Below are 25701 nucleotides of genomic sequence, written 5' to 3' on the forward strand. Positions count from 1 at the left end.
ATGTCATACACAGTGTCACCATGGTCCTCTTAGTGCCACCAGGCCCCGCAGTGTCACAATGGCCCCTTGCTTCCCCAGGGCCCTGCAGTGTCACAATCATCAGAGAATCAACCAGGCTGGAAATGACCTTGGAGAGCATCAAGTCCAACCTGGGACCTAACACCACCTTCTCACCCAGACCATGGCACTCAGTCTTTCCTTAAAAACCTCCAGGGACGGTGACTCACCTATCTACCTTACAACCCATTCCAACGCCCAACCACCCTTTGTGTGGAGAATATTTTCTAATGTCCGGTCTAAAATTCCCCTGGTGCAGCTGAAGGCTGTGTCCTCTTGTCCTGTCCCTGTTCCCTGGGAAAAGAGCCTGACCCCCACCTGGGTGCACCCTCCTGTCAGGGAGTTGTAGAGAGTGATGAGGTCTCCCCTGAGCCTTCTCTTCTCCAGGATAAACAACCCCAGCTCCCTCAGTTGCTCCTCACAGGACTTGTGCTCCAGACCCCTCCCCAGCCTTGTTGCCCTTCTCTGGACATGCTACAGCCCCCCCATGTCCTTCCTAAATTGGGGGGCCCAGAACTGGACAGAGCACTCCAGGTGCTGCCCAACCAGTGCTGAGCACAGGACAAGAATCCTTGCCCTGCTCCTGCTGGCCACACCATTCCTGATCCATAGGAGTGCCAGGGGTTGAATGAGGCAAATGGTGGAGGGGGGGGGGGGGGGGACAAAGTCTGATTAAATGTCAGCCATGAAGGGTCTTGATTTTAATATCTTTTCAGACTGCATTAGAAGGTGCTGGGGGTCAATATCATTTGGACATTAGAATGCACTTCTGAAATTTGTCTAACTAACCAGAGAATAATTGAAAACTTCAATTTTTCCCAGGGGCTTTTCTTGTTAAGGTGTTTCGAACAAATATTTATAAGCTTTTCTCACTGAATTCCTGAAGTGAAGAGCTCAAGAAAGAAGAGGCCTCTGGAGTAATAAAATTCATCATCAACCTCCAAGTGGCTGAGGATCCATCCCCATGAGAGCAGCAATGAACAGAAATGGGCACAGCTTTGTGGCTGCTGCCCCAGCTTTGGCATGGGCCCTGGGCCTGGAGCAGGAGCAGCTCTTGAGGGCCCCAAGGCCGGGGCTCTGGTGCTGCCCTGGGCAGATGGGATGGCAGCAGGGGCTGCAGAGCTCTCAGCACCTCAGGCCGAGGGGAACAGGGCAGCCAGGGAGCCTCCTTTGGCCTTGGCCAAGCACTTTCCCCCATGGCTGGGGCTGAGTCCTGTGGCAGCTGCAGCTGCTGCTGTGGCCTTGGCAGGAGCTGAGGCCGTGGGGCCAGTGCCCAGAGCAGCCTGGCCTGAGCAGAGCTGTGGGGCCAGAGCCGGCTGGGCTGGGCTGGGCTCAGAGAGGCCCTTGGTGCTGCCCAGAGCTCAGGGCAGCTGGCAGAGCTTGCAGGGAGCTGGGCTGGGCTCCGAGAGCCTGGCCCAGAAACCATCAGTGTCCATCTCAGCCTGGCTGAGCGTGCAGGGGCAGGACTCAGGCCAGGCCTTGTGGGGCAGGGCCAGCGCCTGTGCAAGGCATTGCAAACAGGCAAGTGGCCCAGAGAGGAGGCTGCTCTGTGCCCTTGGTGGCATGGACAGAGCAGGGAGGGGGCCCAGGACATTTGTCAGCACCAGGGTCTGTGCCCATGTGTTGGCAGCCCTGGCTGCTGAGCCCAGCTTTGGCCTGGGCTGAGTTTGGCTGTGGCCCAGCTCCATCCTCCTGCGGGGCTCAGGGCCTGTTCCCGGCCATGGCCAGCCCTGGCTGCCTCTCTGCTGGCCCAGAGGCCGACAGAGCCCGGGGCAGGGCTGTCTGTGCAGCCCCACAGGTGCCAGGGGCTCTGCAGGAGCTGGCAGAGGCTGCCCAGCAGGGAGGCCATGGGGCACAGAGCCCCAAGGCTGCTGTGGGCACCACGGCACAGGGGCCGTTCCCAGCCGCAATGCTCCTGGCCTGGGCTGGGCCTGCACAGGGGCTGGGCCACCATGGCTGGGCCAGCACAGGGCCACAAAGGGGCCACGCAGCCGCTGCCAGGGCTGACAGCAAGGCCAGGCACACACAAGCAATTGCTGAGCATGGCCTGCGCTGGCCAGGCCTGACTGTGCCAAAGGCAGAGCTCAGCTGCCCTTGGGGGCTGCAGCAACACTCCAGAACCCAAAGAGCCTCCATGGCTGGGCTGGAGACCAAGGCTGCAGCAGGGAAAAGCAGGGCTGCTGTGGGATGGGGAGGCCATTGAATTCCAGCACACACCTCAGCTCTCTGATGATCCCAGCACCCTGCTGGGCCCTGTTTCAGACTGGAGCAGAGCAGATGTTGATGGGACAGGAGCCCTGCGGGGCTGACAGGGACCTGCAGCTTGCAAGGTGCTCTGCTCTCCCTCAGGTGCTCTTGGAGAGATCCAATCCCAGCTGGGCACCTCAGGGCACAAGTGGCACTCCCTGTCCATGGGCACACAACTGATGTCTGCCTGGAAAGGGGCACAGGTGTTAATAATTGTTGGTTTGATAATATACAAGCAAATCTTTATTATCTGGGTCATTTCATTACTTTTTAAGAAATGGCAATGTTTTCCCACAAGGAACAGGAATTTCCTGGAGGTTACTGATGGCAGGAGGAGAAATACTGATCTTGCCTTCTACTGGTGTCACCAATATTCTGTTCATTGTTTCCTCTCCCTCTTCCTTCAGGTATTTACAGCTCTCTTGTTTAAACGATCATTTCAAAGGACATCTCTTCATTTAGAGTAGGTGGATCTATGTGCTTCCTACTGCTCTCTGATTTCCTTCTCCAGGTGCTCTGTGGTAATTCATATGCTTCTCAACCAACTGGTTTCATGCTTTGAGCAACAGGAAATTGCCCAGTCTTTCTGATGTTCAAAAAAAATTATATTAGTCAACATCTTATTTATGTTTCCATCTTATACAGAATTACTTTTTCCTATGTCTTTGTCTGAAGTTGGTCCTGTATGGACATCCCTTGGGGATGAAAGACATGTGAGATGCTGCTGGGACATCACAGAGAGCTGAGGGAAGAGCTGTGATGGTTATTAAACTGTTCAAATGTTCATCTTCTATTTGTTGGCAAGAAACCTTTCTGTGCCTCTGAGTGTCACCAGGCCCTGAGCCCAAAGGACACAAACCTGATGAGTTGTGGTTCCCACTGCAGGGGCTGCACTTGGACCTTGGCTCTGCACAGGAGCGCTCTTCATCCCTGTTCTCTCTTTTCCTCCCTCTGGGCATGGAGGGAGCTCCTGGCTTCAGCCTGTGACTCGTGTGTGCAAAGAGCAAATCTGGGCAGAATCGGGGCAGGGAGGGCTTGGGGAGACCTTGGGATCTGTGCTGGGCACAGAAGGTGTTTTCCATTGCTCTGAGACTGCCTGCTGTGCAAAGTGGATTTAATATCCAGCAGAGGAATGACTTTTGCATTTGATGGAGCTGTGCCTTCCCTTGGCTTTGCTGGCTGACAAGAAATGAACATCCCTCTGTGTCTCAGGCAGCTCCTTCTGCAAGGAAAGCAGGTGGGAGTTGGAGCCAAGGAGCTGAAAGCTGCAGGTGCAGCCTGGGCTGGAGGGAACTCAGATTTGCACAAGGCTGCTCTGAGTGCCAGGGCTTGGATGGGGGAAATGGTGGGCTGGGGGTAGGGACAGAGTCTGATTGATTGTCAGCCAGGAAGGGTCTTGATTTTCATATCTATTCAAACTGCATGAGGAGGTACTTGGATTACGTGTCAGTTGGAGTTTGCACATATTGATTTATGAACAGGAAAAATCCTAAACAGGACCTAAAAAATATTTTCTCACTGTCTTTTTAAATATAATGAATTCACTTTGAAGACACTACTGAAATTCGTCAAATTAACCACAAAAGATTTGAACACCTAAATAAATTTTTTCCCAGAGGCTTGATTTGTTAAGGTGTTCTGAATGTTCATGAGCCCTGGGACACTGAATTCCTGCACTGAAGAGCTGAAGGCTGAACAAGCCTCTGGAGCAGTGAAATTCAGCAGCAGCCTCCAAGTTGCTGAGGATGTCAGCAGCCCCCAGTGAGGCCATCCCTGCCCAGAGACCGTGGGGGAATGGGCAGACAAGGAGAGCGTCCCTGGGGCTGGGGCAGCACAACTCAGAGGCACCAGCGGCTCCAGCTGGGCAATGGAGTGTGGAAGGTGGCTGGGAAAGCCCTGCCTGGGCTGGGCCAAGCAGGACACACAAGCCCTGACCCCCATCTCCCAAACAACTCTCTCAAGCAGACATTTAAAAGGAATTACAATTGTTTCTGTACCGTGAGTTGGACACACTGGAGAAATACTGACAGGAAATTCTCAAGAGCTCAAAACAACAAAACAGCCTTTACTTGCAACTTTAGAAAATTAGAGAAACTTTGGCAAATGTTTTAATGTCACATTCAATCAGCAGAAAACTCTTCTCAAAGCATTACCTTGGCCCTTTCAACTACATGAACTCTAAGCCTGTTCAATTTTATGTTACTCAAAATTTGCACGAGCACAGAAATAGAAGAAGACACAGAGACAGCTAAAGACAGAAAAGATATAGTGAAGCACACACACACAGCTACCAACTCCTGGATTCCAGCAGTGTTCTGATGGAAATTCCAAGAGGATGCAGGGTCAAGATATGTGCTCACGTTGTGGTCAGCCTTCAATACCCCTTGGTCTCCCTGGGCCCTTCCCCCAGGTGGGGCTTGGGCTTATTTGGTCCCTCATGAGCTGGGCTGGGGGCTGCAGAGGTGGCTGTGGAGCATTGCCTGTGCTGTGCCAGGGACTGGCAGGCACTGCTGGGCTGGGATAGAGGCTCTGGGGGGATTGGGGTTCCAGGGCAGGGCAGGGCTGCTCTTCCAGGGCAGGGCAAGGCTGGATCTGCCCCTTCCTCCCCCACACATGAAATGTTTTGAGCTGACAATCTCCTCCAGTCTGTCACAACAGGGAATGTTGGAGGTGCAATCCAAATTCTGCTTATGGGTGCCTGGAGGAGAATAGTTATTTCTTATAGGAAGGAAAGCACAGAGCCCCAGTGTTGGGAAGGCAGGTGAAAGCCTCACTAGGCCAAGGTGTGGCAGACTTGTCAGGAATGGCAGATTTTGTCTGGGAGCAGTGGTTGGATTTAGGGAAGGTGGAACCCAGTCTTGGCCATGGATGCCTGGAGAAGCAGGACAATTCTTTTCCATAGGAAGGAGAGCATGCAGCCTTCCCCAGGGTTTAAGGGACAGATGAGGTGACCCTTGTGAAACCACTGCCAGCCAGACTTGTCCTGGCAATATTCCTATGGGAACAATCTCTGGATATAAGGAAATTTGGAGGTGAACTCCCAATTCTGGCCATGGGTGCCTGGAGGAGAAGGAGAGTTCTTCTCCATTGGGAAGGAAAGCACAGAGCACCAGTGTTTCAGCAGCAGATGAGAACAGACCCTCAACATGCCAAGGTCAGCTGGACCAGTCAGGTGGTCCCTGGGAGGCCAAACCAGCCAGACTTGTTCCATGTTCTTTTGGTTTTATGGCGCCCCATAGTGTCACAATGGCTCCTTGGACCCATGGGGCCCTGCAGTGTCATAATGGTGCTTTAATTCCATGGGATCCAGCAGTGTCACAATAGACCCTTCTTTTGATTGGGTTCCACAATGTCACAGTGGCCCCAAGGTTCCATAAGGCTCTACAGTGTCACAATGGTCCCAATGATTCCATGAGACCTTGCAGTGTCACAATGGTCTCCGTGGTTCCACAGGCCCCACAATGTCACGGGACTCCTCTGTTCCATGAGCCCTGCAATGTCACAATGGACCTTTGGACCCTGGGGGTTTGTTGTGTCACAATGGTCTCCTTTGGCTCCACAGTGTCACAATGGACCATTGATGACACGAGGCCCTGCAATGTCACCATGGCCCCTTGGTTCCATGCAGCCCTGCAGTGTCACAAAGGCCTCTTGGTTCCACCACACCCCACAGTATCACAATGGTCCTCTTGGTTCTGTGGGGACCCCCAGGGTTACAATGGTCTCACTGTTTCCAAGAGGCCTCACAGTGTCACAATGCTTTGCTTATTCCATTGGGGCTCACAGTGTCACAATGGTCTCCATGATCCCATGAGTCCCCTCAGAGCCACAATGGTCTCCTTGGTTGTTCTATGGTGCCTCATGTGTCACAATGGCCCCTTGGTTGTTGCGTGAGGTTGTGAAGCGTCTTAATGGTCTCTCTATGGTTCCATGAAGCCTTGCAATGCCAGAATGGACCTTTGGCTCCATTGGGCCCCGCGGTGTCACAATGGGCCCTTGGTTTGATGGGGCCTCTCAGTGTCACAATGATCCCTACATTCCATGGAGCCTCACAGTGTCAGTACAGCCCCCTTGGTTCCAGGAGGCCCAGCAATGTCACAGTGCTCTCCATGATTCCATGGGGCCCCACAGTGTCACAATGGTGCCTTGGTTTCACAGGGCCCCACAGTGTCACAAGGATCCCTTGATTCCATTGGCCCTGTGCTGCTGCATTCCCCCCTCCCCTTCTCAGCCCGCCCTGCCAGCTGAGAAATGCTCCTTGGGGCTCGGCCTTGGCCAACGGCCCCTGGGCTCAGCTCCTCTGCAGCTCATCACAAACACTGTCTGCTCCAGGCACTGCTGCTGCCCAACCAGCTCCTGCTTTCTGGAGGAGCAGCCCTGGGAACTGCTTTTGTTCCCTCAGTGGCACAACATCCCTGTTCTCACCCTGCCAAAGAAAGCTGTGGATGCCAAGTGCGGCCAGGATGAACCATTGCTGGGACTGAAGCCCCTCTCTTGGGGCCCTGCAAACAGCACTCCAAAAGGAGCCCTTGGAGCTCTCCTGGGCCAGCGACTCCCTCTGAGTGGGGCCTCTCCCAGCTGGGAACTCTCCCGTTTGCTGCACTCGGGGATCCCCAACAACGACAGAACCTGGGCCGATCCCCCCACTCCTCCAGGCTCAACCCTTCGCCCGCTGGGGAGATGCCAAAGGATCCTCAGGGAGCATTTCCTGCCCTCAGGGGAATTTCTCCCAGGTGCCTTGCACTGACTCTTTGTGTCTGTGTGCACACAGCAGTGCCTGTGCTGGGGAAATGTGGCAGAAATGCTTCTCTCTGAGGGGTTTGAGTGCCTTGGATAGCTGAGTCAGTCAGGCCTGAAGGTAAGGTTAAATCACAAGGTCTAAGTGATGTTAAATGCTGCTATGAGTTTTTCTTTTGCTAAGTTTTATATTTAATATAATTTATAAACTGAGTTAAATATCTTTAAGTGGTATTCCTCTTTTAAATTGCTAAGTCGTAGGTTATAAGTTAGGTTAAATACTGTTAAGCTCTGTTCTTTTGTTAAATCGTGAAGTTGAAGGTAGCAGTTAAGTCCTGTTAGGTTTGAGCTGTGTTAAGGTCTTAGACCATATTCCTTTTATCCTTGCCCTCACTGTAGTTGTGTCACACACAAACACACAGGGACAGTTCTTGGCTCATTTCTGGTTTGATTGCCTGGATGTGGTTTGGTTTTGTTGTTGCTTTGTTTCCTTGGTGTGCCTGAAGTGTCCAGTCAGGAGCAGAGTGACTCTTGCCAAGGAACTTTGTGCTGATGTCCCTTGATATTAAATCTGGTTTTTGCTGATCCCTTGCTGGGGATTTTTTCAGCGCTCTCAAGACCTCGTTGGTACCAGGGTGAAGGAGCCCTGGCCCAGGCTCTGGCCCTGGGGGACACGGGGACGCTGCCGGGGGGTCCCTGTCCCCCTGTGCCACCCCCAGGACCCGGCCCCCCGTCCCCGTGTCAGGCTCTGGGGTCAATCTCGTGGAACATCCTCTGGGGGAGGCTGCGGGGCCGGGGGCGGGGGGACCCGGGGGGACAGGGGACCCCGCTGTGCACGAGCAGGGTTGGACTGCTCTGGGGGGAACTGTGAGGGGGGCCGGGGCAGAGTGACCTCCCCAGTGACCTCACACAGCCCCTGTGATGTCACGCAGCCCCTGTGATGTCACACAGCCCCTGTGATGTCACGCAGTCCCCTGTGATGTTACACAGCTGCTCTGTGATGTCACACAGTCCCCTGTGGTGTTACACAGCTGCTCTTAGATGTCACAGAAGACTCTGATGTCAAAGAGTCACACTGCGATGTCACCATTTGTTCTGTGATGTCACAGGCTGTTCTATGATGTTACACAGCCACCCAGTGATGTCACAACCCCCTCCCTCATGTCACAGAACCACCCTCTATGATGGCAAGATCTGCTCTATGGCCTCACACTATGATGTCACAGACAGCTGTGTGATGTCACAATCCCCTCAGTGGTGCCACAAGACCCTCTCTGTGATGTCATACTGACACTCTGTAATGTCACAGCACACACTTTGACCTCACAGCCAGCTCTGTGATGTCACACAGCCATGCCATGATCTCACAGCCTGATCTGTGGTGTCACACAGTCCCCTCTATGATGCTGTAGCTGCTCAGTGACCTCACACAACAAACTCTGTGATGTCATAGTCCAATATGTGACCTCACACAGCCCACTCTGGGCAGTCACACAGCCCCTTGCTGACATCACAGCTGCTCTGTGCCTCCATGACACAGCCACAGAGGAGCTGCTGTGACACAGCCCCCTCTGGGACATGCCACAGCCCCTGCCAGTGCTGAGCCCGTGGGAGCTCTGTCTGTGCCCTGCTGGTGTCCCTGAGGGGCCCTGGCAGTGCCCCAGCCCTGCTGGGCTGTGCACAGGAGCTGCTCCTGGCCAGAGCTGTCTCTCTGCAGCTCTGCTGCCCTTGCCAGGAGCTGCCTCTGGGCCAGGAGCCCGCCCCAGCTCAGCAGCACAGACACAGCACAAGGACTGTAATGACCCTCTGGGGCTTTGGTGCTCTTTGCATCAGACTCAGTCCCTCAGAGTGTGCTCAAAGAACTTCTCAGGGACTCAAAAAGAGAGTGAAACACTGAAGTTTCTCATACTTTAAATAGATCCATCTGAGGGACAGGACTGAGAAAATGTCCCCAGGTTCCAGGTAGAGCAGAACACTGGTGGCAGTGATGACAGGTGGGGACAAGCAAGGCAAAGGTGTCTCTGGTGCTGAGCAATCCTGCACCTCTGTCCCTGCAGGCTGTGGGCATCCCCCGGCTGCCCCACCTGGCTGGCCCCTTCCTTTGCTGACAGCTCTGCCTCCTGCCTGCCTCTGCCTGCCCACACAAAGCCTGGGGCTGCTCCAGGCTCCTGCTGGGGGACGTGCTGCACCACAGCCCTGCCCTGGCAGGGAAATTCCTTTCTCCTGGTGTCCACTCTGCACCTCCCCAGCTGCCCTTGGTGCTATTGTTTTCTTCTCATGCTTATATCCTCTAGGAAGAAAAGCTCCAGCCTCTCCGAAACCACCCTTCCATCCCTCCCAGGCTATTCCTGTTCTGTCCTCAGTCTCCACCCCACTGACTCCAGAGCCCGCAGACTGTCCCTGCTGGTTTTGTGATGTGGCCTCCAAACCCCATCTTGGGAGATTTTTGGGTCGTCTCCAAGGTCTGTGAAAATGGAAAAATAGAGATCAAAGTTATTTTCTCCCAAATCTTGCAGTGACAACACAAGGGTCAATATCTCTAAACTGAATGAGGGTGGATGTACATTTGTTAGAAAGAGGAAAAATTTTAGAATTATAAGAGTGGCAAAAAACTGCAAGAGTTATTCCAGAGAAGTGGATGTCCCATCCCAGGAACTGACCAAGATCAGGAGCTTTGTGCAACCTGATCCAGTGAAACCCCCTGCCCTCCCCAGTGACAGAATTCCTGTAGTGTGGGTTCTCTGATGTGCTGGGTGCCCTCACAACGCTTCTGGCCAGAATGTCTGCTGAGGGCAGCCAGGCTGCTGCAGGGGCAGTGCCCTGACAGCCATCACCATGGCAGCCCTGTCCCCTGGGCCTGGCTCTGTCCTTTCCTCTGCCCCTGCCTTGGCTCTGCTGGCATGAAGAGTTTTGTCATTGATATCTTGTCCCCAAATTGCTGGGGCCAATGGCTTCTCAGTCAGGCTCCTGGGGCAGAAGTGGCTTTTCAGAGGCCAGCCGGAAATGAGCCGTGAGGCGGCAGCTCTGCAGTGGTGGCCACTAGGCCGGGCTGCCAAGGGAGGCTTCTGGCCATGGCCTGCAAGCAGCTGCTGCTGCCAAGGTGCCTTTGGTGCCTCAGGCTCTCCCTGGCACAGCTCCCAGCACGGCACTCTGCCCTTGTGCCCGAGGCCTTCCCTGTGCTGGGGCTGGCCTGGGGCTTTTCCTGCAGCGGGACCTGCCCTGCTGATGGCACAGGAAAGGCAGTTCCCGCTGGAGCAGGAGGCTCTGCCTGCAATGGCCTCCAACAACTCCAGCAAGGCCCCCCTGTTTGCAAAGCCCCCAGTGGGAAATGAAGGAGGGGAGGGGTCACGCTGCTTTTGGGGTGAATATTGCAGAAACAAGTCTGACTCCTCCATCCCAAAGTTGAACATCCTCAGAGGGAGCTGAAGCTGTGACAGTGCTGGAAAATCCCCAGAGTAAGGAACAACCAAGTGACACCACTGAGAGCTTCTGCAGAGCTGCTGAGCTGGCCCAGCCTGGGCACACCTGACTGACAGGGCAGCACCTCAGACTAGAAAAGCCCCATCCCAAATTTTAATGGCAGCATCCCCTGACATTTCCCTTCCTGGGGGGTGTGGAGATTCCTCCCTGCAGTCGGGACACCCCTCAAGATCACTTCTTCAGGCTGAGCCAAAGGGATTTGCCCATGGTCATTGGTCTGTGGGAGTGACATCAATCTCTCCTTAAAAACAGCTCCTTTTCTTTTAGTAAAATTGCTTTGAAATCCCTTCTGAGTGCTTTCTATAACTTAATATAATATAATATAATATAATATAATATAATATAATATAAATGTTACAGCTCTTATTCCTTGGACTAAATATTTCTGATTAAGATAATCCTGTCTAATTGTTACCTTAATAGATAATAGAAATTTTTTTATAAATCTATATGCTTTGTCATCCTTAAACCTGTGGGACAAATGCTAAAGGATAAATTTCAACTTGATAATTCTTTACCCATGAATTCTTTACCCATGAACTCTCCAATACCCATGGGATTGGAGCCAGCTGCTCCAAGGCTCCTCTCACAGAAGGAGATTACAAAGCCTGGAGGTCCTTGGGGGCATTTTTCTGTGAATATGAGAGTCTTGTCAGAGACACAGAAAGCAAGAGAGTTTTCCCATTAATTAGATTGGGAACCATTAGGAAGCTGGAGAGAAAGAATTGTAAATTATCAACAGGTGGTGTCTGTAATAGGTTGTTTTTTCCATAAAGTTGTTTACTGAAGGGGGTTGTCTTTATCAGCCAATCATGTGAAATGTGTTGATTAAATGACCAAAGAGATCCACCTGTAGAAAACCAAGGTCAAAAGGAAGAGGATTGAATAAATGGGTGGTTTTTAGCCCTTAGCCTTCTGATCTGAGTCTGTGTCATCTCTGACTCAATGGTGACATTTGGGGATCTGTGGGGCCTATTGGGGCTCGTTTCTGCACCTCATGACTCAACAGGAGCTCCTCCAATAAACGCTGCCTGAAGCTCCCACTGTGCCCATGACAGGAACCCCTGTGAGTGTCTGGGCCATCCCGGCTCTTTGGCAGCCTGGGCACTCCTGGGATGTCACCGTGGAGCCCCCGTGAGTGCCTGTGACAGATGGGTGCCTTTGCAGCCCAAGGTGCCCTGGGATGTCACCATGGAATGGCTGTGACTGCCTCTGACCACAGGGCTCTTTACCATCCCAGAAAGCCCTGACAGGTCTCCATGGAGCCCCTGGCTCTGCCTGTGACATTCCAGCTCTGGAACAGCCTGGAGATTATTGGAAAGATCCCATGGAACTCCTCTGAGGGCCTGTGACAAATCTGATCCTTAGCAGGCAACCACCACCAGGACCCTGTTGCTGTAGTCAGTTTCCATGGCAACCATCACCAGCCCCTTGTTGCTATGGTCAGTTTCCATGGCAACCATCACCAGTCCCCTGTTGCTGTGCTCAGTCCCTTGGCAGCTCCATGGAGACCCCATGCCAGGGGTGGTTGCCATGGACACCAGGGCTGGCAACAGCTGGAATGCTCGGTTTCCATGGGCCGGGCTTCAGCAATGGGATTCCCCAATTTCCTGCTCCCGCTAAAACCGCGCTGCCCTCGCTGCCCTCCCGCCTCCCATGGAAAGCACAAAAGGCAAAGATCCCGGGCTGGGATAAGAACAATTTATTGGGAACAGCAACGAGATAAGGAAAAAATGGAACAGAAACAATATTGATAACAGAAGGGATAAATAAAACTTACAGGGAAAACTAAACACAACTGACTGTCTCTTCCCAGCCACAATTTCCCCTGTCTGGAAAGGATACCCTTCTCCTCAGGGACGGAGAGAGAGAGTCCCTTTCCTGCCCCTGGCAATGGCCTGAGGTGGGAGTGAACGTAATGAAAGGGCCATGGCCAGACCCTCATGTTCTTCCAATCCCACATCATGTCGCAGGCAGGAAAAGGGACAGGTGTCTTCCCAGCATGGATCATGGGAAACACGGTTCCCCAGGACTCTTCCCGGCGTGGGTCCTCCCATGGGGGATGAAGATGGATTGGTGCATGAAGCTGTTCCTGCAGCTGGGGCATTTGCAAGCCTTTCCTTACTGGTGGCTCCGTTGGTGTCTGGTCAAGTGAGAGCTGCTGGTGAAGCTCTTCCCACACTGGGGACACACGTAGGGCCTCTCCCCAGTGTGGATGTGCCAGTGGGTGAGGAGGGTGGAGCTGTGCTTGAAGCCCTTTCCGCAGTCTGGGCAGAGGAAGGGCCTCTCCTCTGAGTGAATCCGCTGGTGTTGGAGGAGCTGGAAGCTGCTGTGAAACCTCTTCTGACAATTGGGACACTCGTAGGGCCTCTCCCCAGTGTGGATGTGCTGGTGCCTAATGACGTGGGATTTCTTCTTGAAGCCCTTCCCACAGTCAGGGCAGTGGAAGGGCCTCTCCTCTGAGTGAATTCGCTGGTGGCAGAGGAGATGGGAGCTGGTGTGAAACCTCTTCTGGCACTCAGGACACTCGTAGGGCCTCTCCCCAGTGTGGATGCGTTGGTGGGTGATGAGGCCAGAGCTGCAGCTGAAGCCCTTCCCACACTCCCCACACTTGTAGGGCCATTCCCCGGTGTGGATCATCTGGTGGCGGATCAGGGTGCTGCTCTTCCTGAAGCTCTTCCCACACTCCAAGCACTTGTGGGGCTTCTCCCCATTGTGAAGCTGCCCATGGACCACCAGCTCTGAGCTCTGGCTGAAGCTCTGTCCACCTTCCTGGCTCAGGGTGGGTCTTTAATCCTCAGAGCACCCTGGGCTGGGTTTGGAGCCCCTCCTCCTGTGGGATCTCTGGGGCTTTTCCTCCACGTTGGAATTCTGCACTGTGGAGCCACTCAAAATGGCCTCTTCCATGATGTTCTGCTGTGGGGATTTGTCCTCCCTGGTCTCCATCCTCAGCTTCTTCCCTGGGGGAGGAAGGACAAGGAGAGGATGGGATTTGCCTCCATGCCAGAGGGAAGGGGAAGGAGATTCCTCAAGTGCATCCCCAGCAGGATGGGGTTGGCAGCAGGGTTGTCCTGCAGCCAAGGGCTGTGCTGGGCTGGGAGATGGAGCAGGAGAGAGGGGGAAAGGGGCACTGACTTTCTCCTCACCTGCCTGGGTCTCCCAGGGCATTGTGTCAGTTTGAAAAGACAGGTGTCTGCTAAGGAAGGCAGGAGACTCCCTTGAAATGGAAAATGTTAATCCCTTCACTTGGAATTATAACTTTCAAAACAAGGGGCTGTCAAGCAAAGTCTATGGAAATAGGAATAACAGTTCTTCAGAAGGAAAATTAAAAATAAAAATGCAGTAGTACTAAAAACTACTTACGGAGTAAGAATACGACCTGACACCCTGTGGGTCAGAGTGTTGGTAGCACTCCTGTTAAATGGTGGCTGCAGTGCTCCTGCAGGGACAGGTGTGGCTCTGTTGGAGCCGTGATCCTGTAGAAGGGTGGAGTTTTCCTCTGAAGGTCCAGTTGTGGCGTCGATCGGCCTGGTCTTCCTCTGGGATCCAGTGGAGCTGGAAGCTGCTCTTCTGGGAATCTTGTGGGAGAAGGCTGTCTCTGATGTTCACATTATCAGATTATATCCCGGTAGGAATGCTTGGCTCCTCCCTCTGGGCAGATCTTCTCACAATGGGATGATGGAATTTTTATCAGTGACACTCAATGGCCCATTAACAGAAGATATCTCCCTGGAGGGAGGATTCATGTGGAAGAGATAAAGTAAACTGCTCAATTAACAGATGATAATTGCCCCAGCTTTAACAGAGGGTAATTGAATACACACCCAGCTAAACCTGAGACACTGTTCCAGCCTTGGAAAGCAGGATTTGGTACCAGGATTCTTTAGGGAATGCAACCCTGATTGAAGGCAGAGATAGAATCTCCAGAGCCTGCAGCCAGAAATGGACAGTTGTGTCATACTCATTTCAACATCTTCTCTTTCGGAATTATTTACTAATGATTATTTGCTTTGCCTATCTAATACTTTGGTAATTTTTTGCAAATTTGCATTATCTAAATTACACTGTTCCTTAAGTTAAGTTGGTGTCTGTGTCTTTGGTGCGGGCCCTGCCCACTGGCGAAACAGGGCCCAATCCTGCCTAAGAGTTACCTGGGGAGACAAAACCCTCACTGCAAATGTGCCCCCTTCCTCCTTGTTCCCCACACTTCATGCACTGATCATGATGTCCTATGCTCTGGGCTATCCCTGGGGTCAGCTGGGATCTCCTGTCCTGGCTGTGTCCCCTCCCAAGCTCCCCCACACCCTCAGCCCCTCCCCAGCGTGGCCGAATGAGGGGCAGGACAGGCCTTGGCTCAGTGCGAGCTCAGCAAGAACAAAACCATCTCTGCGTGCTCAGCCCTGTGCTCAGCCCCCGGGCCCGGCATTTCCTCCACTGCCACCCCGGAGCCCCCTTTCCCACCCCTCTGCCCCACGGCCGCTGCAGCACCGGCTGACAATAGAAGCAATTCTGGGGCAATTCCAAGTTTCCTTGGTTCCTGCACAGCTCCAGCTCAGCTGCTGGCAGGTTACAATTAAAGAAAAGTGCAAATTCGGCCCAATACAGATATTATTTAAAGGAAGTGGAAGCTCTGTGTAGCTGTCACAAAGGTGACAGGGATGAAGAGAATAATGATTCTCACATTTGGCAAAAAACCCAAGCCTAGGAATTCAGTAGTTATTTGGGAATTTAGCTACTTGAGCTGGGCTTCTTGTGGGACTTTTAGCAGCCTTGTGTTCCTCACCATGTGGTGAATGAACCTTGTCAGTCTTGCTGGTATCATTTGCTCCATTTCCTCCAGTGATTTTAACAAACTTTTCAAGGAGGGACAACAAAATATTTTCTTTACACTCCAGTCCCACAACAGCCATTTTCCTCATCAGTTCTCCCATAGGTCGCTCAGACGAAGCTGCATCCAAGTTTCCAAGAGTTCCTCCAGAGAGACCCACAACCTCCTCAGAGGAAGGAACCATGCTGTAGTCAAAGGCAACTGGGGTCAAAGAACAGTGCCCTGAACTCACTGTGCCAAAATAATTTTGCAATCTGGTTAAGAAAATATTAGAGAGATGCCATTTGCCCTGGAGCAGGGCAAGTGTGACATTGTCCCCTGTGTGTGTGTGGCCTTCCCAGGGTAGGGGTTTTACACCTGAGCCAGTTTGGGTAAGGGGGGTGGTGTTCACCCCCTGAGCAGGGATTCCCCCACTGTTTCAGGCTGCAGTGTAAGATGGAACCAAATGCATGTTTTCAATCCCCATCTTCATCAACTGCTATAAACAGGTGGGGCAGTGTTCTTGATCTCTTCCATGACTCAGCCCTGATAACGCCCTCCAGGGGAGATATCTTCTGGGAATGGGCCATTGAGTGTCACTGCAGGACTGATCAAATTCCATCCTCCCATTGTGGGATGCTCCGCCCAGGGGGAGGATCCAAGCATTCCTACCTGGATATAAGCTGAGCCTTGCAACAGCAGGAGCAGCTTGCCTACTGGATTCCCAGAGGACAAGAGCTCCAGAACCACCCCTGGACCTTCAGAGGAAGACCAGACCCTTCTACAGGATCACTGCTTGGACAGAATCACGTTCATCACTCCAACAGGACTGCAGCCACCATTTAATGGGACTGCAGCTACCAGCCTGACCAGCAGGGTGTCAGGTTATATCCTGACTCTGTCAGTTTAGGGCAGTGTTTCTGCATCATTGCCTCGATCTTCATTTTCTTATTAAATTGTAATCCTGGTTTAGATCCTCCCCAGGTTTGCCTTCAAACAAGTACAAAATTCAATGTACTTATCCCTTGTTTTCTTCTCAAAACAGGATTTTCCATCCCTTAAACTTGGCCAGATGGAGGAGGAGACTGCGAGGAAGAAGAAGGTGCCCCAGGAGCCCCGGGCAGGTGAGGAGGAAGTCAATGCCCCTTTCCCCCTCTCTCCTGCTCCATCTCCCAGCCCAGCACAGCCCCCGGCTCCAGGACAACCCTGCTGCCAACTACGTCCTGCTGGGGATGAACTGGGGGGATCTCCTTCCCCTTCCCTCTGGCACGGAGGCAAATCCCATCCTCTCCTTGGCCTTACTCCCCCAGACAAGGAGCTGAGGATGGAGACCAGGGAGGACAAATCCCTGTGGCAGAACCTCATGGAAGAGGCCAATTCCAGTGGCTCCACAGTGCAGAATTCCAACGTGGAGGACAAGTCCCAGAGATCCCACAGGAGAAGGGGCTCCAAACCCAGCCCAGGGTGCTCTGAGGAGGAAAGACCCACCCTGAGCCAGGAGGGTGGACAGAGCTTCAGCCAGAGCTCAGAGCTGGTGGCCCATGAGCAGCTTCATGATGGGAAAAAGCCCCACAAGTGCTTGGAGTGTGGGAAGAGCTTCAGGCAGAGCAGCACCCTGATCAGCCACCAGATGATCCACACCGGGGAATGGCCCTACAAGTGTGGGGAGTGTGGGAAGGGCTTCAGCTGCAGCTCTGGCCTCATCACCCACCAACGCATCCACACTGGGGAGAGGCCCTACGAGTGTCCTGAGTGCCAGAAGAGGTTTCACACCAGCCCTGATCTCGCCAGGCACCGGCAGATTCACACAGAAGAAAGGCCCTTCCACTGCCCTGATTGCGGGAAGGGCTTCAAGCGCAAGTCCCACCTCATCAGGCACCAGCTCATCCACACTGGGGAGAGACCCTACGAGTGCCGCACGTGTGGGAAGAGGTTTCGGACCAGCTCAAATCTCCTCCTGCATGAGCGGATTCACACGGATGAGAGGCCCTTCTACTGCCCTGACTGCGGGAAGGGCTTCAAGCACAATTCCACCCTCATCAGGCACCAGCGCATCCACACTGGGGAGAGGCAGAGGCCCTACGAGTGTCCCCAGTGTGGGAAGAGCTTCACCAGCAGCTCTCATTTGACAAGACACCAACGGAGCCACCAGTAAATGAAGCCCTGCAAGTGCCTCGATTGCAGGAACAGCTTGGTGCACCACTCCAGCTTCATCCCCCATGGGAGAAGCCAGATTGGAAAGAGCCCTGGTGATCCATGTTCCCTGTGATCCATGCTGGGAAGACACCTGTCCCTTTTCCTGCCCTTTGCCAATGACCTGATGTGGCATTGAAAAACATGAGGGTCTGGCCATGGCCCTGTCATTACATTCAGTCCCACCTCAGATCATTGCCAGGGACAGGAAAGGGACTCTCTCTCTCTCCCTGAGGAGAAGGGTGTCCTTTCCAGGCAAGAAATATTGTAGCCAGGCAGACCCTGTGAGTTGTGTTGTAGTTTTCCCTGTAAACAGTTTTATTTATCCCTTCTGTTATCAATATTGTTTCTGTTCCTGTTTGTTCCTTATCCCGTTGCTGTTCCCATTAAATTGTTCTTAAACCAGTCCGGGATCTTTGCCTTTTGTGCTTTCCATGGGAGGCGGGAGGGCAGCGAGGGCAGCACGGTTTTAGCGGGAGCAGGAAAGTGGGTAATCCCATTGCTGAAGCCCAGCCCGTGGAAACCGAGCATCCCAGCTGGTGGCAGCCCTGGTGGCCACAGCAGCAGCCTTGGGAGCGGGTCCCTGGCTGGGGCTGTGGGAACCTCTTCCCTCTGGTGCCCAGGGACAGGAGTGGAGGGAGCGGCAGCAGCTGAGTCGGGGCAGGCTCAGCTTGGATGTCAGGAAAAGGTTTTTGCCCAGAGGCTGCTGGGGCCCTGGCCAGGCTCCCCAGGGCAGGGTCCCAGCTCCAGGGCTCTCTGAGCTGCAGCAGCGTTTGGCCAGCGCTGCCAGGCCCAGGCTGGCATTGTTGGGGTGTCCTGTGCAGGGCCAGCAGTTGGACTGGAGGATCCTGATGGGTCCCTCCCAGCTCAGCCAATTCTGTGGCTCTGGGATCCCATCAGCCTGGGGATGGGGCTGCCAATGGTTGCCATGGCAACAGGCTCTGGCTGCAGGCCTGAGCTGGTGTCCATGGCAACCAGCCCTGGCATGGGGTCTCCAGGGAGCTGCCAAGGGACTGAGCATAGCAAGAGGGGCCTGGTGATGGTTGCCATGGAAACTGACCATAGCAACAGGGGGCTGATGATGGTCGCCATGGAAACTGACCATAGCAACAGGGGCCTGGTGATGGTTGCCATGGAAACTGACCATAGCAACAGGGGGCTGGTGATGGTTGCCTGCTAAGGATCAGATTTGTCACAGACCCTCAGAGGGGTTCCATGGGGACTTTCCAAGAGTCTCCAGGCTGTTCCAGAGCTGGAATGTCACAGGCAGAGCCAGGGGCTCCATGGAGACTCCCCAGGGCTTTCTGGGATGGTAAAGAGCCCTGTGGTCAGAGGCAGTCACAGCCATTCCATGGTGACATCCCAGGGCACCTTGGGCTGCAAAGGCACCCATCTGTCCCAGGCACTCACTGGGGCTCCTGTCATGACATCCCAGGAGTCCCCAGGCTGCCAAAGGGCCGGGAACGCCCAGACACTCACAGGGGTTCCTGTCATGGGCACAGTGGGAGCTTCACGCAAAAGCTTTATTTCTTTATTGGAGAAACTCCTTCTGAGTCATGAGATGGAGAAATGAGACTCAACAGACACCATGGATCCTCTACCCCCACAGGGCCCCTAGACTTCTTAAATTCCCTCTAAGAGAGGAGACTGGGAGTGTGTGGATCAAATCCCAGCCCATGAATTTGTCCAAGGTTTATGTGTAAAAGATTGGACAGGTGGAATTGAACTTCAACCCAATTTGTCCCACAGGATTAATGATCAAACACCAGATAAATTTATATAAATAGAGCTCCAATTTATTCTGATCATGATCGGACAGAAAGATCTTAACCACAGTTATTTACTCCACAGTTCAGGAGCTACAACAATAATTAGAATATAGTGTTCTAGGCAGCAATTTTGAAGTCAACAGATTGGGCTATGACACGACAGAGTTTGTTGTGTGAGGTCATTGAACAGCTATGGCATTATAGAGGGCATTCTGTGACATCACAGAGCAGTCTGTGACATCATGGCATGGCTGTATGATATCATAGAGCCAGGTGTGAGGCCAATGTGTGCGCTGTGACATTACAGAGTGGTAGGGTGACATCACAGAGAGGGCTTTGTGACATCACTGAGGGGATTGTGACATCCCACAGCTGTCTGTGACATCATAATGTGAGGCCATAGAGCAGATCTTGCCATCATAGAGGGTGGCTCTGTGACATGTTGGAGGGGATTGTGACATCACTGGCTGGCTGTGTAACATCATAGAGCAGCCTGTGACATCACAGAACAAATGGTGACATCGCAGTGTGACTCTGACATCAGAGTCTTCTGTGACATCACAGAGCAACTGTGTAACATCACAGGGGACTGTGTGACATCATAGGAGGCAATGTGACATCACAGGGGGCTGTGCAGCATCACAGATGGCTGTGTGACATCACAGGGGCTGTGTGACATCCCAGGGGCTGTGTGAGGTCACTGGGGAGGTCACTCTGCCCCGGCCCCCCTCACAGTTCCCCCCAGAGCAGTCCAACCCTGCTCGTGCACAGCGGGGTCCCCTGTCCCCCCGGGTCCCCCTGCCCCCGGTGCCGCAGCCTCCCCCAGAGGATGTTCCACGAGATTGACCCCAGAGCCTGACACGGGGACGGGGGGCCGGGGCCCTGGGGGTGGCACAGGGGGACAGGGACCCCCCGGCAGCGTCCCCGTGTCCCCCAGGGCCAGAGCCTGGGCCAGGGCTCCTTCACCCTGGTACCAACGAGGCCTTGAGAGTGCTGAAAAAATCCCCAGCAAGGGAGCAGCAAAAACCAGATTGAATAGTAAGGGACAGCAGCACAAAGTTCCTTGGCAAGAGTCACTCTGCTCCTGACTGGACACTTCAGGCACACCAAGGAAACAAAGCAACAACAAAACCAAACAAAATCCAGACAATCAAACCAGAAACAAACCAAGAACTGTCCCTGTGTGTGTGTGTGTGACAAAAGGACAGTGAGGGCAAGGATAAAAGGAATATGGCCCGAAAGCTTAACAGAGCTCAAACTTAACAAGACTTAACTTATACCTTATTCTTAACTGATACATTCAATTTTACAATTTAGCAAAAGAACAGCACTTAACACTATTTAACCTAACTTAAAACATATGACTTAGCAATTTAACAGAGGAATACCATTTAATATTCAACGTAGCTAGTAAATTTAATTAAACTTAATACCTTGGCAAAAGAACAACTCTTAGCAGCATTTGATTTCACATAGACCTCATGACTTAACCTCACTTACAGGCCTCACTGACTCAGCTATCCAAGGCACTCAAACCCCTCAGAGAGCAGCATTTCTGCCACATTTCCCCAGCACAGGCACTCCTGTGTGCACACAGACACAAAGAGTCAGTGCAAGGCACCTGGGAGAAATTCCCCTGAGGACAGGAAATGCTCCCTGTGGATCCTTTGGCATCTCCCCAGCGGGTGAAGGGTTGAGCCTGGAGGAGTAGGGGGATCGGCCCAGGCTCCGTCGTTGTTGGGGATCCCCGAGTGCAGCAAACGGGAGAGTTCCTGGCTGGAAGAGGCCCCACTCAGAGGGAGTCGCTGGCCCAGGAGAGCTCCAAGGGCTCCTTTTGGAGCGCTGTTTGTAGGGCCCCAAGAGAGGGGCTTCAGTCCCAGCAATGGTTCATCCTGGCCACACTAGGCATCCACAGCTTTCTTTGGCAGGGTGAGAACAGGGATGTTGTGCCACAGAGGGAACAAAACCAGTTCCCAGGGCTGCTCCTCCAGAAAGCAGGAGCTGGTTGGGCAGCAGCAGTGCCTGGAGCAGACAGTGTTTGTGAGGAGCTGCAGAGGAGCTGAGCCCAGGGGCTGTTGGCCAAGGCCGAGCCCCAAGGAGCATTTCTCAGCTGGCAGGGTGGCCTGAGAAGGGGAGGGGGAATGCAGTAGCACAGGGCCCATGGAACCAAGGGACCATTGTGACACTGTGGGGCCTCATGGAACTGTGGAGACCATTGTGACACTTTGGGGTGTCATGGAACCAAGGGGCCATTTTGACACTGCGAGACCCCATGGTCTCACAATGGTGCCAAGGGTCCACTGTGACATTGCAAGGCATCATGGAAACATGGGGAGTCCATTAAGACACTGCATGGCCTCATGGCACCAAGGAGACCATTGTGACACTGAGGGGACTCATGGAATCATGGAGACCATTGTGGTGCTATGTCGGCGAATGGAATAGGCAAAGCATTGTGACACTGTGAGGCCTCATGGAAACAGTGAGACCATTGTGACCCTGGGGGTCCCCACAGAACCAAGAGGACCATTGTGATACTGTGGGGCCTGGTGAAACCAAGAGGCCTTTGTGACACTGCTGGGCTGCATGGAACCAAAGGTCCAGGGTGATATTGCAGGGCCTGATGTCATCAGTGGTCCACTGTGGCACTGTGGAGCCAAAGGAGACCATTGTGACACTGCAAAACCCCAGGGTCCAAAGGTCATTGTGTCACTGCAGGGCTCATGGAACAGAGGAGTCCCGTGACATTGTGGGGCCTGTGGACCATGGAGACCATTGTGACACTGCAGAGCCTTCTGGAACCAAGGGTCCATTGTGACACTGCTGGACGCCATGGAATCAAAGCACCACTGGGACAGTACGGGGCCCCATGGAACCAAGGGGCCATGGTGATACTGCAGGACCTCATAAAAGCAAGGGAACACGGAACAGGTCTGGCTGGTCTGGCCTCCCGTTGACTGCCTGACTGGTCCAAATGACCCTGGAATGTTGAGGGTCTCTTCTCATCCGCTGTTGAAACACTCGGGCTCTGTGCTTTCCTTCCCAATGGAAAAGAACTCTGCTTCTCCACCAGGTACCCATGGCCAGAATTGGGATTTCACCTCCAAATTTTCTTGTATTCAGAGATTATTCCCAGAGGAATATTGCCAGGACAAGTCTGTCTTGCATTGGTATTACAAGGGTCACCTCCCATCTGTCCCCAAAACACTGGGAAAGGCTCTGAGCTTTGCTTCCCATGGGAAAGAACTGTCCTGCTTCTCCAGATGCCCATGGCTGAGATTGGGCTTCCACCTCCAAAATTACCTACATCCAAAGATAGGACTCAGACAAAATATGTCATTTCTGACAAGTCTGGATGGCCTTGGCCTAGTGAGGCTCTCACCTTCCTTCCAAGCACTGGAGCTCTGTGCTTTCCTTCCTATGAAAAAGAAGTGTCCTTCTTGGCCAGGTGCCCATGGCCAGAATTGGGATTTCACCTCCAACATTGCCTGTTGTGAGAGACTGGAGGAGATTGTCGGCTCCAAACATTTTGTGTGTGGGGGAGGAAGGGGCAGGTCCAGCCTTGCCCTGCCCTGGAACCCCAGCCCTGCCCTGCCCTGGAACCCCAATCCCCCCAGAGCCTCTATCCCAGCCCAGCAGTGCCTGCCAGTCCCTGGCACAGCACAGGCAATGCTCCACAGCCACCTCTGCAGCCCCAGCCCAGCTCCTGAGGGACCAAATGAGCCCAAGCCCCACCTGGGGGAAGGGCCCAGGGAGACCAAGGGGTATTGAAGGCTGACCACAAGGCAAGCACACATCTTGACCCTGCATCCTCTTGGAATTTCCATTGGAACACTGCTGGAATCCAGGAGTTGGTAGCTGTGTGTGTGATTCCCTGTATCTTTCCTATTCCCACTTGTTGTAAAATTTTGAGCAACTTAAAATTGAACAGGCCTAGAATTTTTGAAGTTGAATGGCACAAATTAATGCTTTGAGAAGTGTTTTGTGTTGATTGAATGTTGTAATAAACCTTTTGCCAAAGTTTCTCTGATTTTCTAAAGTTGCCAGTAAAGGCTGTTTGGTTGTTTTCAGCTCCTGAGAATCTCTTGTTGGTATTTCTCCAGTACATACAAGTCAGAGTAGACAATTGCAATTATTTTAAATATCTCCTTGAGAGAATTGTTTGGGGAATGGGGGTCGGGGCTTGTGTGTCCTGCTTGGCCCAGCCCAGGCAGGGCTTTCCCAGCCACATTCCACACTCCATTGCCCAGCTGGAGCCGCTGGTGCCTCTGAGTTGTGCTGCCCCAGCCCCAGGGACGCTCTCCTTGTCTGCCCATTCCCCCACGGTCTCTGGGCAGGGATGGCCTCACTGGGGGCTGCTGACATCCTCAGCAACTTGGAGGCTGCTGCTGAATTTCACTGCTCCAGAGGCTTGTTCAGCCTTCAGCTCTTCAGTGCAGGAATTCAGTGTCCCTGGGCTCATTGACATTCAGAACACCTGAACAAGCCAAGCCTCTGGGAATCATTTGATTTAAGTTTCCAAATCTTCTGTGGTTAATTTGACAGATTTCAGTAGTGTATTCAAAGTGAATGTATTTTATTTACAACAACAGTAAGAAAAGATTTTTTTAGGTGCTGTTTAGGGTTTTTTTTTCCTGTTAATACATTGAAATGTGCAATCTCCAATTGACACTGAATCCAAGTAACTCCTCAAGCAGTTAAATAGATATGAAAATCGATCAGACTCTGTCCCTACCCCCACCCCACCATTTCCCCCATCCAAGCCCTGGCATTCAGAGCAGCCTTGTGCAAATCTGAGCTCCCTCCAGCCCAGGCTGCACCTGCAGCTTTCAGCTCCTTGGCTCCAACTCCCACCTGCTTTCCTTGCAGAAGGAGCTGCCTGAGACACAGAGGGATGTTCATTTCTTGTCAGCCAACAAAGCCAAGGGAAGGCACAGCTCCATCAAATGCCAAAGTCATTCCTCTGCTGGATATTAAATCCACTTTGCACAGCAGACAGTCTCAGAGCAATGGAAAACACCTTCTGTGCCCAGCACAGATCCCAAGGCCCCCCCAAACCCTCCCTGCCCCGATTCTGCCCAGATTTGCTCTTTGCACACACGAGTCACAGGCTGAAGTCAGGAGCTCCCTCCATGCCCAGAGGGAGGAAAAGAGAGAAAGGGGATGAAGAGCTCTCCTGTGCAGAGCCAAGGTCCAAGTGCAGCCCCTGCAGTGGGAACCACAACTCATCAGGTTTGTGTCCTTTGGGCTCAGGGCCTGGTGACACTCAGAGGCACAGAAAGGTTTCTTGCCAACAAACACAAGATGAACATTTGGACAGTGTAATAACCATCAAGCTCTTCCTTCAGCTCTCTGGGATGTCCCAGCTGCATCTGACATGTCCCCCATCCTCAAGGGATTTCTGTACTGGAACAGTTTTAGATAAAGACATAAGAAAAATTAGGATGTTGACTAAGGTGATATTTACTGAATATCAGAAAGATTGGGAAACTCCCTGAAGTTCAAAGCAGGAATCCAGTCAGTTGAGAGGCACTTGAATAACCAGGGAGCATCTGGAGGAAGAAATCTGGAAGCAGTGGGAATGACAAAGATCCAGTGTGTCTAGTGAAGAGACATACACAGAGATGGCCATTTAAACAGCACAGGTAACACCTGTGAGGAAAAGGGAGATGATATAATACACAGATTATTGGAGACTCAAGCAGAGAGCAAGATCAGTATTTCTTCTCCTGACATCAGTATACTTCCAGGAAATTGCTGTTCCTGGTGAGAAAATTTTGCCATGTCTAAAGAGTACTCAAATGACCCAGATAATGAAAATGTGCTTGCATATTATAAAATTTACAAGTATTAAAACCTGTGACCCTTTGCAGGTAGAAATCATTTGTGTGCCCATGGACAGGCAGTGCCACTTGTGCCCTGAGGTGCCCAGCTGGGATTGGATCTCTCCCAGAGCACCTGAGAGAGAGCAGAGCACCTTGCAAGCTGCAGGTCCTTGACAGCCCCGCAGGGCTCCTGTCCCATCAACATCTGCTCTGCTCCAGTCTGAAACAGGGCCCAGCATGGTGCTGGGATCATCAGAGAGCTGAGGTGTGTGCTGGAATTCAATGGCCTCCCCATCCTGCAGCAGCCCTGCATTTCCCTGCTGCAGCCTTGGTCTCCAGCCCAGCCATGGAGGCTCTTTGGGCTCTGGAATGTTGCTGCAGCCCGCAAGGGCAGCTGAGCTCTGCCTTTGGCACAGTCAGGCCTGGGCAGCGCAGGCCATGCTCAGCAATTGCTTGTGTGTGCCTGGCCTTGCTGTCAGCCCCGTGAGCGGCTGCGTGGCCCCTTTGTGGCCCTGTGCTGGCCCAGCCATGGTGGCCCAGCCCCTGTGCAGGCCCAGCCCAGGCCAGGAGCATTGCGGCTGGGAAC

General features: G+C 52.9%; 1 protein-coding gene across 1 annotated transcript in view; it reads left to right on the plus strand.

The window, feature by feature from the left end:
• The window catches only part of LOC143692675 (uncharacterized), a 169624-nt gene extending 148822 nt beyond the window's left edge, over positions 1 to 20802 (plus strand). The window contains exons 4-5 of the mRNA XM_077172922.1: positions 16847 to 17371; positions 20793 to 20802. Of these exons, the coding sequence (XP_077029037.1) occupies positions 16847 to 17371; positions 20793 to 20802 (535 nt within the window). The remainder of the gene's footprint in view (positions 1 to 16846; positions 17372 to 20792) is intronic.
• The last annotated feature ends 4899 nt before the right edge of the window (positions 20803 to 25701 follow it).

The sequence above is a fragment of the Agelaius phoeniceus genome (genome assembly GCF_051311805.1).
Source record: "Agelaius phoeniceus isolate bAgePho1 chromosome W unlocalized genomic scaffold, bAgePho1.hap1 SUPER_W_unloc_2, whole genome shotgun sequence".
Taxonomy (NCBI): domain Eukaryota; kingdom Metazoa; phylum Chordata; class Aves; order Passeriformes; family Icteridae; genus Agelaius; species Agelaius phoeniceus.